A 15,161-nucleotide genomic window follows, 5' to 3' on the forward strand; every position below is an offset into this window, starting at 1 on the left:
TGACCCACAAATAATGATCCACTTATGTCTAGAAAAAAAGTGTCACAATGTTGATTTATATGCTTGAGGCTGGTAGGCATATTGGTAACTTTTTCTTCTTTTGACTTTCATATATTTTTCTGTAATGTGCATGTATCTCTCTTTTTTTTTCTCTTCATGGAGAGCCATATAAAAAAAAACATGCATTTGTGACTACTACTATACAATATGAGAGAAATAGAACACATCAGTGATAGAAAAATAATGGAATATGAAAACTTGGTCTTTGTTGAAAATATGGGAAATTCTCATGGAAACTTCCCTAAGATTAAGCTCCTATTTTGCCTGCGACAGTCTTGGGTTGTGCCTGTTCTCCTGGTATAACTGTTCATGTTCATTCCATTCTCAAAAATGTCTCAGGTTGGATGATAAATTATATGGCCACCCTACTGAAGATACTTATAGAGATATTCAATACATGCTTGAAGGGTCAAACTTTATTTAGCTTCTATCCATTCTCAGAGGCTTCCTGGAAATTTACATTTACGTACCGTTCGTCATTAAAACTATAAAAGATTATTTCTAATGAGAAAAGGAAGATGAGGTAACCAGTCTTTCAGTCTTTCCCAGTCTTTATTCCTCTAAACAGTTCCCTAGTGAGCAATCCCTAATTAACTTGGGGGAAGTGGAAAGCTTCGGTGACAATTTGGGGGTGTGGATTTCCTCTACGTTTATAACTTTGGTGGGGGGGGACATAGCAGTTTTGAATTGTAGACTTGCTGGGAGCTGACGTTGCTTAACATGAACATCTGGGCTGCATTTTTATTCTTCTTGTTATGGCAATCAAGGAATATTAGCAATTTATTGAAGCTTGCTAATGCTGTGTTTACCCCTTTTGAAAATTAAATCTTGCTCTGATGGGAATTTAGCTTTATCAATAAAACCAGACTTTTTTGTAGTGTTTAATAACCACTACATCTATCTCCTAACCATTGAATAAACATACATGGAAGTTGTTTAATTATTTGTACGTACCACTTCCTTCCATGATTTGTCTTCCTGCAGATGGAACTCCCAAAATCATTTCTGCCTTTAGCGAAAAAGTGGTGAGTCCTGCAGAACCGGTTTCCCTCATGTGCAACGTGAAGGGAACTCCGTTGCCCACGATCACTTGGACACTGGACGACGACCCGATTCTCAAGGGTGGCAGCCACCGCATCAGCCAGATGATCACGTCAGAGGGAAACGTGGTCAGCTACCTGAACATCTCCAGCTCTCAGGTCCGCGATGGGGGCGTCTACCGCTGCACAGCCAACAACTCTGCAGGAGTCGTCCTGTACCAGGCTCGAATAAACGTAAGAGGTGCTTGTCAAATCGGCTCCTCAAAAAAACACACATAACTCATTGTAGTGGAGAAGAAGGTTTCTGCATGCACCGACCTGAGTCTTGGAATGCCAAAACGGATTAGCTGTTGCTTCCCATTTCCTGCCCTTTCCTTCCTTCTCAGGAATGGCACTGATTGGATTAATGTTGGAAATGGCATTTTGGTTTCTTTAGTCAGCTTCTTCTCTTGTTTTTCTCTTAGATTTGTCCACTTGATCTCTCCTTTCCTGGTCAATGCTCTGCATGCCCCTTCCTTCTTCCTCTTCTTCTGTTCTCCTCCATTCATGGTAAACCTTCATGTACATGGTATCTTAACTTGCATTCATAGTGCAACATGGCATAACCTCCATCTTCGTAATCTATTTTATAGAGACAGCTAAACAATTGAATTGCTACCAGTGTTTTCAAAGAAAGAACATGATTGTGCAGTGCAGACTAGTTACTTTTTATTGATTAAATTGCCTTTTATCTTGTAATTCAAAACATTTTAATGGAATTTGTTGATAGTTAAAGTATTTAACACTCATTCAACTCATTTGAAAGTAATGAGTTGGAAAAGGAAAAGAAAAAACCTTCTTAGGAGAAAATGCCAAATGCAGAAAAATTTGTTGACTTGAAAAAGATGTCCTTACTTGAAAATAGTCTACCATTTTAACTTAAGGAAAAGTGTACCCATTTCCACATATGAGAGGTACCCTTAAATTATTTTCAAGAGTTTCTTTGTGTCTCTCCAGGGCCTGCGAGCATTCGACCAATGAAAAATATCACAGCAATAGCAGGACGGGACACGTACATTCACTGCCGTGTGATTGGCTATCCGTATTACTCCATCAAATGGTACAAGAACTCTAATCTGCTTCCTTTTAACCACCGCCAAGTGGCATTTGAGAACAATGGAACTCTAAAACTCTCAGATGTGCAGAAGGAAGTTGATGAGGGAGAGTACACATGCAACGTGCTGGTTCAACCGCAGCTCTCCACCAGCCAGAGTGTCCATGTGACCGTCAAAGGTAAGGCTGTTCTCCTCTCCATCCCCCCACAACCCGCCATTACTGCTTTACCAGACCAACAATTAGAGGAATGGAATAAACTAAGAATCTGCATATTTAGAGTAGGAGAGTTGTAAAGACTGAGGAATGACAGAGTACATTAGATGTTCTGTTGTCCCTACTACTGCATCTTCGCAAGACCTGTGGTTGATACAACTATCTTTTCATGTGACTTTTTGGCTTGATTTTCAGGAGGACATATATTGTTAATATTATCATAGAAAAAAGAAACACATCATTGGCTTGGTTATCTAGTTGTCTGTTAGATAATTTTAAAACATGTATCTTTCTTTTCCTAAAAATGAGTTCTTTTATAATCCAACTGGAAGAAAGACGATTTCATACAAGCTTCGCATTTTGAGTGGATGAGCAGGTAGAAATAGCAATACAGGAATTAAATGATGAAAGGACTGCACAGAAAATTTTCTTGCCTTTTAAATTATATGACATCATGACATGGACTATCATGGAATCTAACCATCAGGGTGAACTTTGGAGATCATGCAACTCCACTCCAATCTCCTTATCAGTAAAGACCAATAAAGTGGCAAGACCCACCCAAGGACATATAGCTTTATAGTGACAGACTGTTTCTTCCACTCTCCAATTCAATTTCCTCAGCTGAACATCAAATGAAAATTTTCCGTTATGTAAATAATCTACATGAAGTGGGCCATGAAAATAGCTCTAAAAGGTTATGAAACAATTTAAAAAATCTGTGAAAGCAGCCTCCTGCCATGCTAAGCTGCCTGCCTGAGCTGTCCAAGTTATCTCCCTATGGACCAATCATTGTCTTTATTGTCCTGGTTACAAAGGTGCACAGGTTCGCCATGGTCTTCCCCACCGTCTTTTCTCACAAACCCTTTTGGTTTACCTTTCTAGGAATGCCTATAAATACACACACACACACCATGTGTAATATATTATGTATTGTATGTTATGGAATATGTATTATGTATTATACATTAGATACACTTACAAATAAATAATTTTTAATTTTTTTAATAACCACACATCTTAAGAATTTTCTCAAATCATTAGAAATTCTTGATAAACCAGACTGGTCATAGCTGCATAAAAGTCAACTTTGTGGTTGTATTTATTTCTTCAACCATCATTTATGGAACATCTACTCTATGCCAGGCACTACTCTAGGCACTGAGGAAAACAATGATGAAGAAAATAGACAAAGTCTTTTCCCTCATGAAGCTTTGCTTCCAATCGTGAGACACAAACAATAAACAAATAAAACAAGCAAATAAACCAGAAAATACTTTATAGTATTCAGCACTATGCAGAGAATTAAAACATGGCAGTATCTTAAAGGTTAGCTGCAATGGAGAATTTGCAGCCATATTAATGAATTGTTTGTACTCTGCTGTCTTAAAGTTCACTGATTTCTTGTGCCCTTTGAATGGATGTTTTACTCACACACAGTTTTGTAACATAAGTTGATCATTTGGAAAGTATTGGTTCACTGAGCTATGCAGATCTTCCTAATGTTGACACAATTCATTACACAACATCAAAATACCACCACGATCTCATCAGAAAGGTCTTTAAGTATTGGGAAGCTGTTAAGCTCATGGTGGCAGATATAAGTTTTCCAAAATTCTATTTTTTTACTTGAAAGTTTGAATTTTATTGTTTGCAACAAACAATGTCAGTTCTGATTGTAGGAGTGACAGGCTCATTTGTTTTTTTTTCCAGAAACATGTCTGCCAAATACACAAGCCTGAATAACCATAGATTTTAGGTAGCCATTCTTTGAGGAAACAATGGAATTCCATGAAAAAAGTGGCTAGTTGAGCTTGTAACTCAACAAGCGCACAAGTACTTTTCCTCAAGACAACCATTCTGCTCAGTAGGCAGCTGAAGTGCTTTGTGCATTCTTCCCATGTTGTTACACAGAACGTAGAACATTAAAAATGACATGAACTCAGGGACCGGCCTGTTAGCATATTGGTTAAGTTTGCGCACTCCACTTTGGCAGGCTGGGGTTAGCACATTCGGATCCCAAGCGTGGACCTACTCACCGTTCTCATCAAGTCATGCTGTGGTGGCATCCCACATATAAAGTGGAGGAAGATGGGCACGGATGTTAGCCCAGGGCCAATCTTCCTCAGCAAAAAGAGGAGGATTGGTAACAGATGTTAGCTCAGGGCTAATCTTCCTCACACACACAAAAAAATGACATGAACTCAAGGGTCAAGATTTATTAAAATATTATTTTTATGGCTTCATCAAGTGTCCTTAAATGAAACTGGTTAAAAAAAAAAAAAAACAGCTGGGATGTGTGGGGGTAAACAATAGAATGACTACTGGTACCTCTTGGTGTCACTAGTGTGACTTGTCCTAAGGCTCCAGCAGTCTTACCCACTATTGTTTTTGCACATCTATGCAAATGTCAACACAATGAGAAAAGCAAATAACATCTTAGTACTATAACGAAAATGGTTGTTTTCTTGCAAACTGCCTGAAATGGTTTCAAGGATCCCCATGGGTCTGCAAACTACATATTGAAAATATCTATTCAGTGCTAAATATTTCATTACTTCTAATGTTTAACCATTATGAATGATGCATCAAATCAACTTCTTTATATATTGGCCTTTGTCTACTTTTAAGATTATTTCTTTCAGGAAAATTTGCCAGAAGTATGGCCATTGGATAAATGAATATAAATATATTAATGCCAATTTTTTAGGAGACATAAATTCAAAGACAATTTGAATCACTTTTATTCTTAAAATTCTAAAAACTTTTATTATTTTCCAGACCAGCATAAATCAATGTATTAATCTTGGTCCTTTCGATTTTAAGTGACAGAAACCAATTCAAACTAGCCCATGCCCCAAAGGAGAATTTATTGGCTCTTATAACCAATATATCTAACATTTTAGGAAACAACTTAACAACTTAATCAAACAGGTTTGTTTTCAGGAGTTTTTTTTTTTTTTTAAGCATATATTATGCAGTACAAACATTTTCAGCTCCTTTGCAAAGACTGCCAAACAAAAGAAGGAAAATATCATTTTGTGTGGTATTTCATTACAGTTGCCTGGTGACAAATGGCTGGTGGTGAGTGGGACAGTTTCTGGGATTTGGGATTAGCAGTATTTAACAGGGTGGTCAGGGAAGGCTTCTTTGAGAAGGTGATATTAGAGCAAGAACTTAGAGGAGTGCAAGATAGACAAGCAGATATGTGGGGAAGAACATTCTAGGCAAAGGGAACAGACAGAACAAAAACAGTCGGGAGCGTGCCTGGCAAGCTTAAGAAATAGCACAGAAGCTAGTGTGCCTGGAGCAGAGTGAACAAGGGGGAAATTAATAGGGATGAGGTCAGAATTAGCAGGGTCATTTTATGTAGGACCTAGTACACCAGAGCTTGGGTTATAAGGACTTGAGTTTTTCCTCTAAGTGAGAAGGGGGAATTTATTGGATGATTTTAAACAAAAGTCACATGGTCTGATTTGGGTTTTAAAAGGATACTTCTGACTTCCGTGCTGAGAATTAGGCTAAAGGGCAAGAAAGGACAAGTAGAGTGACCTGTTAGAAGGCTAATGAGGTGAGAGGTAGTGGGGATTGGACCAGAGAGACAGCATGGAGGTGACGAGTAGAAGACAGATTCTGGGTATATTTTTAAGGTCTATTCAATAGGATTTCCTGATGGATTGGATATGGGTGTGAGAGAAACAAAGATGGAAGGATAACTCCAAAATTTTGGCCTGAGCAATGGAAAGAATAGCCCTGCCATCAACTGAGTTGGCAAAAGATGTAGGGGAACAGTTTGAGGGAAGAAATTAGGAGCTATTTTTTGATCTGTTGAGGTTGAAATATACATTACACAAATAAGTGGATCCATTGAGTAGGAAGTTGGATTTATAAGAGTGGAATTTAGGAATAGGGGCTGTAGATTTGGAGACAACAGTGAATAGGTAATGTGTAAGGCCACAGGCCTAAGTGTGACCATCAAGGGACTTTGAGTCCCCCACTTCAGATTTTACCTTCATATAGATAGACTTACCAATCTTTTAGTCAAACACACATTAAAACCTATTCACTAAATATCTAAAGACAAAGTCTGACAAAAAGGCAAACAAGGACTGTCTGAAATTTAAATTTATCTCTTTAAATTTCCTAGATTAGGATGAATCAATTTATTGACCATGATCCTATTGATTAAAAAAAGCAGGAATCCAAATCAAACTGGTTTAACAGCCATTTACAATAGTGTATTGGAAGAGATAGGGATGGAGATTCAAGAGTGTTTTAACCAAACTTTGGAAGGGGCAGAGACAGGGTAGGCCTCAGGGGAGGTCTGATTTAGACCCTTACTTACCATATGAACCTTCTGTCTGTCTCTTTGGTGCTTCCCTCCGAACATCAGCTTAGTTCCCTTAGAGCAGCTTCTATATATGGTGGAAAAATTGGCCCAGGATATCTCTGGACTCACATGCCCACAACCTACAATAGAAAAAGAAAAGAGCCCTTCCCTGACCGTTCAATGTAGGAAAATCCTAGGGAGGGACTCTGGTTAGCTCTCTGTAGGCCACCAGCCCATTCCTGGACTGGTCTCTGTGGCCAGAGCCATGGGGGACCTGGATAGGCTGCCTGCCTCCACCCACAACTCCATGCCAGGGATAAGACTGCATTATCAAAAGAAGGAGGAAGATGAAAACAATAGACACTACGGGCTGTCTTAAGATAGTGAATTAAAATATGAACAGGGCTGATAATGACTTCAGAATGTGTATTCACTTTACTTATTAAAATGTGCTCAATAGAGAAAGGCCCCTGAGCAGGTCAATGCTTCAGAGAATAAATTCTATCCAATGGCTAAGAATTCTCCCTAAAAAACCAACCCCAGGGAGAAGAATCATCATCTCAGCCAATGGAAGCCAAGCAAAGACCATTGATAGGAAGGTTGGGAGTGGGGGGCCAGATGGAAGGAGGATTTTAGGTGGGGCCGTCAAATCAGAGAGACAAAGCAGAAAATCTTCCAAATGCAAGATGATACTGAAACCAAGCAGATCTATGAAACCTACAACAGCCATATGAACAAAGCAAGGGAGATCCTCATCAGTCTCTAATAATAGCCTCCTAGATGACAGATTAGATCTCTCCATGGACCCCACCATATGAGACTATCACACACTAACAAACAAAAATTTGATTGGAAAGACTCTAAACAATGGGTTTGCCAAGAAGCTGGGAATGCAGAACTTGGTCAAAAAAGGTGGGTTCGGTTGGTGTTCATTAGACGTAAATTAATTTTTTAGGCACATATCTGGGCAAAGGAAATAGCATATGCTTTTTTTTAGTCATTGCTTCAAAGCATGTTTTCTTCTATTTTAAGGGGAATTTTCTAAACTAAATACAATTGCTGACTATCAATACTGCAGGATATCACAGCTTACTTATTTAATTTCATCTTTTCTGTGTAGGCAGATGAAACTGAAGATACTAAAACAGGAAATTGCAGGCTGGGTAGATAAGATTAAGCCTGCATAAGCCTGTGTAGAACTTCCCAGATAAAAAATAATAAATTCTGGATTCCTATATGTCAGTTTAGGGCATCCTTTTTTTTTTTTTTTTTTTGGTCATATTCACGCACATTGCACTCTAGCAAAGATATTTAGAGTAATTCCGTTTAAGATACCACTTGCATTTATTGCAAGTTAAGATGACTTCTAACCTTCAATATGTAGTAACAATTATACATCATTAACTGTTTAGCCTTTACTCAGATGTTGATAGCAAGGTCACAACCAAATTGACTTCTGAATATTTAAATTTGAATTTTAAAATGTTTTGAAATGCAATATATAAATTAAATCACACTCCAGTGGTGAGGTTTATAGGCCATCAAAGCTTTTAAAAAATGAGTAACCTTTACTGTTTTCAATTATGATAAGAGGAGAGATGAGGAATCAGCTGAATTAAGGGAAAAGACAGATTTTTGACTCTCCCCATGGATCCCTGTGGATCAGGATTGAAAGAAAGTCTCTCTTATTTTATTCACATAAATACAGCTCCATTATCTTTCCTGTTAGACTACACAGAGAATATTTTATTCAGATAATTTTAGAAGAGCAAATATGATGCCACAAAAGTTGGATTCCTTTGGAAGTAGGCCCACTTGTTTCCATCAATAATGCTGCAAACTGTGAAACTAAACTATTTTTATCTTGTTTCCAGGAGGTTCTTCTTTAGCACTGAATAGAGTAGGGTGTGTGTGTGTATGTGTGTGTGTGTGTGTGTGTGTAGAAACAACATTATTTTTCAGTCACGTCTTTTTTAATAACAGTCATGGCCCTTCGCTTGTTTTGTAGCATATGACTAGGAAAATTTGAAAAAAAAACTCAAACTGATGTAAATAAAATGTTAATTTTTGATAATGCCTGAAACTTAAACAGTTCTTAAATATATTAACTAACCAAAAGCCTTCAAACATATAGGGAGAAATGAAAGTCAAAATCCCTTCTTTCACTTCATTTCAATTAAACAAGCAGTGTTATAGTTAACACATTTCAAAGCTTTTTTCTTTCTCATTTTAGGTGCCACAGTGAACTTGAACAGCGCCTAACTGAGTGTTCTAATTGCTAGGGACCAACACTGCCAGGAAAGTTAATTGGCTGCTAGATAAAAATGTTACCTTCTATTTATATTTATATAAAACTTTATAGTTTACAAAACACTTTCATATGTGTAACCTTAATTAATACTCACAGTGACTCTGTAATTGGATAAAGCATAATCAGAGAAATAGAATAAGAGAGAGCAAGAGACTTGCTCAAAGTTGTCCAGTAATGTATTCAAGACTCAAATAAACATGGTGTGTTTTAGAAAAGTAATTCATATGGCAGTGGGAAGCCAGGGTTGAAGTGAGGAGAAATTAAGGCCAAGAACCCAGGAAGAAAGCTATTTAAAAAATCAAGAAAGGAGATTATTTAAAAAGTTAAGGGCATGAGATGTTGAGGGCCTAATTTAAGAGAGAATTAGTTAAATCATAAGAGATGAAAAGAAAGGAATAGATTTGGTGAGCGAGCGTGACTAAGATCCAAAAATGACTCCAGAAGTCCTAGTTAGGATGACAGAAAGGCTGAGAGTGGGAACCTAAAGTAGTAATGTCTTGGGAAAGTCTTATGAAGGGTAGGATTTGGTAGAAAGTGTCTTGTGGACCACATTCTGGATTCAGACCATGGAATCTTTGAAATATGGATTTTGGGGGAGCAGGCTAAAATTAGTAGAGGGAGATGGTTCAAAATGTAAGTGGGCAAGAGCATCTAAGACGCATCAAGCTTTCACAACTATATTTTACGGGTTTTTAAAGTTAATATTTGCCAATATTGAGATGAGATGATGATCCTAGAAATGCAACAAGAGCAGTCACAAACATTCCTTCTTTCATATTTCATTCATTTTTATATTTTTAACAGTTTCCCATTCAATTTAAGACAAATTTGTATCATGTCCTGCTTCAAATTGAAGGAAGAATTAGGTGTCATTGATGATATTTCCAACTCTTAGGGCAGTGGCCCTTTGTATTCTGTAGCCTAACCAGGACTCTCTTCTGCACAATTTGACATAAAGATGCTGCTTCCTCAGCTGCTTTCTAGCACGTGCTGCATCTCATCTGTCATCATGGCAGGCTTGCAGTATTGCTGTTGGTGCAGTTGGGGAAATTAATGCTAAATTCAAACTAGCGTTGAGAGTGGGTCTGCTCTCCTCCCATCTCTAAGTCAGCGGCCAGGAGCACTGCCTTCTAATGACATCATTCTTCAAGGACTACTGAGAGCTAATGTCATTTGGCCCAGGTGGAGGAACAGCTCTGTGCACGGAAACAACCTTGGCAGCATCACCCACTCCCATTTTCCGATGTTTGCTCATTTGTTGTTCCGTCAGCACCATCAACCTCCACCACGTTCCAGACCCAGCTCTGTCAGGGAGGAAGAGTCTTTCTCTCTTCCTCACTTTCTCTTTCTCCCACTCTCCCTCTCTCTAGCTGCTGGAGTCATTTACAATATCATTTCTAGAAAACATGGCATTTCAAGTTACTTTTCGCTTTTAGGTGTCCCATTCAAGTTTAGCAATGTTTAATACAGTCCTGTTTGCTGGCGTCTTGTGCGGCCATAAATTTTAGTCACTCACAAAATTTTTATATTGATTTTCAACGATTATTTAGGGAATGTATAGTTTCTATTATGAATAATAAGGGAGAAAATAGATGTAGTGGGGAAACATAAAGATAATAATTGTGTGTAATCCTTTTGTGGTAATTTATGATTTCAGTTGGGATTTTAAATTCTCTTTGTTGATTTCATGTCCTAACATGGTAAAGAGGGCTGATGAAGTGGGAAGCTTTCACTGTCCTACCTTCCTAAACTACCGAAGCAGCACTCATGTTTAAACGTGCTTAAGTGGCTGCATTTGCTCACCTGACTTGAGGATTCACCGTCGTCTCCAGCTTCCACAGAAGAGAAGTTCTTTGCTTTGGTTAGCCTATCAGAATTTAGCTCCCAACTCAGCTTGAACTCTCCTTCAGGCAAGTTTGTCCTGGAGGTAGAATGCCTTGTAATTCCTCTCCAATCCTAGCAAATGAGCTTGTAACTTTCTTCAAATTTTTAGAAATAATATCTCAAATTGCTTTCCTCTAAGTAGAGGAAAAGTAAAGGATTATGTATTGGATTTATTGTGAAGTCAAAGAATGCAATTTTTTACTCACTTAAAATTAAAATTAAGAAATAATGTTTTGCAATACTTGTTATGCTTGTTAAACATGGGAACTTAGAGAGAATTAAGTAGAGATGAGAGAGGAAGAAAGAAAACCAAGAAAATTGCTTAAACTCTCCCTGCCTACCCCATAATCAATCTCTTTGCAAATACACACACCTGTATTTGTACAGGTACACAGGCACATAGGAAAAGACCCTTTGGTAGTGCTGCCACATAACACAAGTAATTGTCAAAATATATAAGTTCAACGGAATTGTGTAGTTTATGCACATATGATATATGACATAAATAATATGTGTGTATTATATATATATAATATATATACTTATACATTATAAATTGTATATTATATAATTTATATATTATAAATATTATGTATATAATATGTATCATATATTTGTATAATTATATAAAAATATATTCATGTATAAATATAAAATATATGCATGAGTTAAAATCATGTGTAAATATTTATGTGTATCATATTCATATCTAGATAGAAATAAATAAGTTTATATAATATATGCCTACATATGCATAAATAGATGATACAATGATAGAACTTAGGGATATAAATAAACTAGGAGTTCATTTAAATTGACCTCTCACGTGATACTCAACTCAATGGCCCCTCAACCATACCCGCTTTCTTCCAGACTCTGCACACAGTCTGTGCAGTGCCCCACAGAACTCTAAGCCCTCCCTGATTCCTAAAGGCCATCATCAGCAGACAGTTCTTTCTCCTTTGAATACAAATCTGCCTTCTCTAGCTTGTCTCTTTCTTTCTGGTCCCATTGTTTCCTCTAGGGCAGCACGGAACTCTCCCCCTTCTCCATATAAGCTACCAAATGTGTGCAACAGTGAGCCACTGTCTTCCTGGCTAACCATCTCTAACATCCCCATTTGTTCCACTGTTTTGTATGCAGCACTGATCAGCAACTCATTTCCTCTGTGAGGACACTGATGTGTCTGTCTGATCTCAAAGGAACACAGCCCTCTAGGCATAAAAGAAGGAAATGAGAGTGGCACCTCCATCCTGAAGATAAGACTTCTTTGTTGTAACCCACATCCCACTGCTGAGTCATTCCTTTGGGCTCATGAACAAAAACCTCTAAAGGAGGCCCGCCCTGTGGCGGAGCGGTTAACCTCGCCCGCTCCGCTGCTGGCAGCCTGGTTCGGATCCCTGAAGCTCCCTGAGCCACCGCTTGTCAGGCCATGCTGAGGTGGCGTCCCACACAAAGTGGAGGAAGATCAGCATGGATATTAGCTCAGGGCCAGTCTTCCTCAGCAAAAAGAGGAGGATTGGCATGGATGTTAGCTCAGGGCTGATCTTCCTCACAAAACAAAACAAAACGAAAAACCTCTAGAGATGCTGCTGATTGATCAGTTGGGAACTTTGTTTTGTTTTGTCAATATTTGGTTTATAGCACACATTATCATCAGTCCATATGAATTATCTATTTTTTTTTATTTTAATTTATCTTTTTTTTAACCATCCTCTAATTCTGGTATCATTCCTCCCTGTCCAAAAGGCACACATTTATGTGTACTTAATATATGTGTTTTAAATCCACTTTCTATGCCATTATTAAGATATACATGTAAATATGTACCATAAAAGCATGAAAAGTAAACACTTATGTTCTCCCCCCAGCTCTTTGGCTCTGTACATTATCCTACAATGAATATCCTTGTAGATGTGCCCATGTGTAATACTAGATATAGGGGCGGGAAGTAGAATTGTTAGCTCATAGAATTTAACTTAATTTCACTAACGACTGCATAGAACTCTCCAAAATTCCTGTACCAGTTTATGCTGCCACCAGCCATGCATGAGAGGTCATATTTCCCCATATCTTTGCCAGTGATTGATATTATCTGTCTTTCTAACTTTTACAAATCGAATGCATGTAGAGTAGTGTTTTATTTTAATTTGTTTTTTCTTCCCTCACCACTGAGGTTGAGCATCTCTTCATATTCTTATTAGATATTTGAGTATCTCAGCTATGAATTTCCTTTGCGTATTTTGTCATCAGGCTTCCTGCTGTTTCTTCCTGCTTTGCTATAGATCATTAATGTAAATATGAGTCTCTCATGACTTAGAAGTGGTTGTGAATATCTTTTCCAAGACTATCTCTTGTCTCTTAACTTTGCCTTGATTGTCTTCATTGAGATCTTAAGAAGTCACTATAGTAGCCACCAGCCACATATGGCTATTTAAATTTAAGTTAATTAAATTTAAATAAAATTTAAAAAAAAAGTCTCTGAGCTCACAGAAGATACATTCCTACATTTTTTTTCCGTATTTTCTCTCTGTTTCTATTCCACTGTCCACATATAGGTCTTCCATCCACATTGAGGGTTGTAGACGTAGTAGAAGTGGGTGTCCAGTTTCTTCTTTCTCTATATATTGAGTCAGTTTTACTAACATCATTTATCAAATGACCCGTGCTTTCCACTCTTCTCCATACACCAAGATATCTTGGCGGTGTGGTCAGGGACAATTTTAGTTCTGTGAAGTGCATTGAAGCTTTCTCCATGGATGTTTCACTTATTTTAAAATATGTTTGTTTATTCTTATATTTTGGGGGCAGAAATTTGAAAATATGTTTGTTGAAATTGTTCAAAATAATTTAATCGACATATAGTTTTGTTGAAATACCATAGCTACTTTTTTACACGTTTGTCTTCACTGTGACATGTTTCAGCATTTGCTCAAATACAGCCATTTGAAATCAGTTATGGTTAATAACAGAGCTTCTAAAGAGAGATAACCTTTTCTAAGTCGAGGTCATGGAACATACTTCTCAAGTAAGTAAACTGCTCTTACCAAAAATCCTTGTAAAGAAGCCAACTGGAAAAAGAAGTTAAGTTTGAAATGAATGCCATTGATTTTATGAATCTTGGTTCTCTCTGTCATTTAGCCTGGCCGCCATCACCTCTAGTTGGAGTCACATGGCTTTGTTTCCATCAATAGGCCATATAAACAAAAATAAAGTAATTGCAACCCATCTGAATGAGTCTTTTCTTCACCCAGATTAGTAAAACATGAGCCATATTTCATTTTCTTGATGCCATGATGATTCAAATGGCTTGTCTTTATATATTAGAGATGCAAGTTAGTTTGGGTTAATCAGAAAAATACTCAGGTTTATTACCAAGTCTTCTGTGTAAACATGTTATTGCCCTCAACCAGGAGAAAAGTAACCTGCCATTCTCCTCAGTCCAAGATAACTCTAATTCTTAAGTACAGAAATTCTCATACATTCTGAAGTTGTTCATCCTTTTTAAATGTTAAAGAAATTCTATTTATTTCAACATGTTATGGTTATGGCTATAAAACACTTTCCATGAAAAACCTTGAAGAAATGTCTCCCAGGACTAAAGACTAGAATCATTTCAAGAAACCACCCAATTCCTTCCACCATATCCCACTGTAGGCATCTGGCTGACAATAGGATAATGACCCATTTTTCTTGAAAGTACTTTGGAAAGAGATGCTGTCAGAGTTAAGTGTTTCACATCTGCAAATTCCAAGCAATTTGTCTTTTCTCTTCTTTATGTCTAATTTGTATCTTTCTAATCGATGAAAACAGCAGCTCCTGTTTCTCTCCTTATAATTCTACATTATGCCTTAAGGATTTTTTTTTTCTTCCTAAAATGTTTTAATTGCGTTTTCTCCCATGGACTTAACTGGTAATTTTAAACAATTTTTGAAAAAGCTATTTTTTTTCACCTTTCTATTTATGTTGTCATATTTATGACTCTACAGTCATCACAATCTGGGCATCCAATATATCTTGTTTATCATCATTGTAGAAGAGTTAGCTACTCTTATTCCTGATTCATTCCAGAGTTACACTATTTTATGTCAACTGTGCTACTCTGTTGGCTGGTATTCAGTTTATGAGCCCAATGCTTTAGGCCTCATCTACTGGGAACCCTTTGACCAATGTGTGTAGTGTGTGTACGTGCTTGGATATTTATATATGTGTGTGCTTTGGTTTATAT

The 15,161-nt window shown here is 37.4% G+C and overlaps 1 protein-coding gene across 4 annotated transcripts in view; it reads left to right on the forward strand.

Moving 5' to 3' along the window:
• Positions 1 to 15,161, forward strand: part of DSCAM (DS cell adhesion molecule) — a 724,602-nt gene that overhangs the window by 456,339 nt on the left and 253,102 nt on the right. For all 4 annotated transcript variants that reach the window (XM_087418066.1, XM_087418068.1, XM_087418065.1 and 1 more), the window contains 2 exons: positions 1,045 to 1,341; positions 2,097 to 2,372. In XM_087418066.1, the coding sequence (XP_087274192.1) occupies positions 1,045 to 1,341; positions 2,097 to 2,372 (573 nt within the window). The remainder of the gene's footprint in view (positions 1 to 1,044; positions 1,342 to 2,096; positions 2,373 to 15,161) is intronic.

Source organism: Ceratotherium simum, chromosome 27, assembly GCF_057802395.1.
Source record: "Ceratotherium simum simum isolate JZ-2026a chromosome 27, ASM5780239v1, whole genome shotgun sequence".
NCBI classification, from domain to species: domain Eukaryota; kingdom Metazoa; phylum Chordata; class Mammalia; order Perissodactyla; family Rhinocerotidae; genus Ceratotherium; species Ceratotherium simum.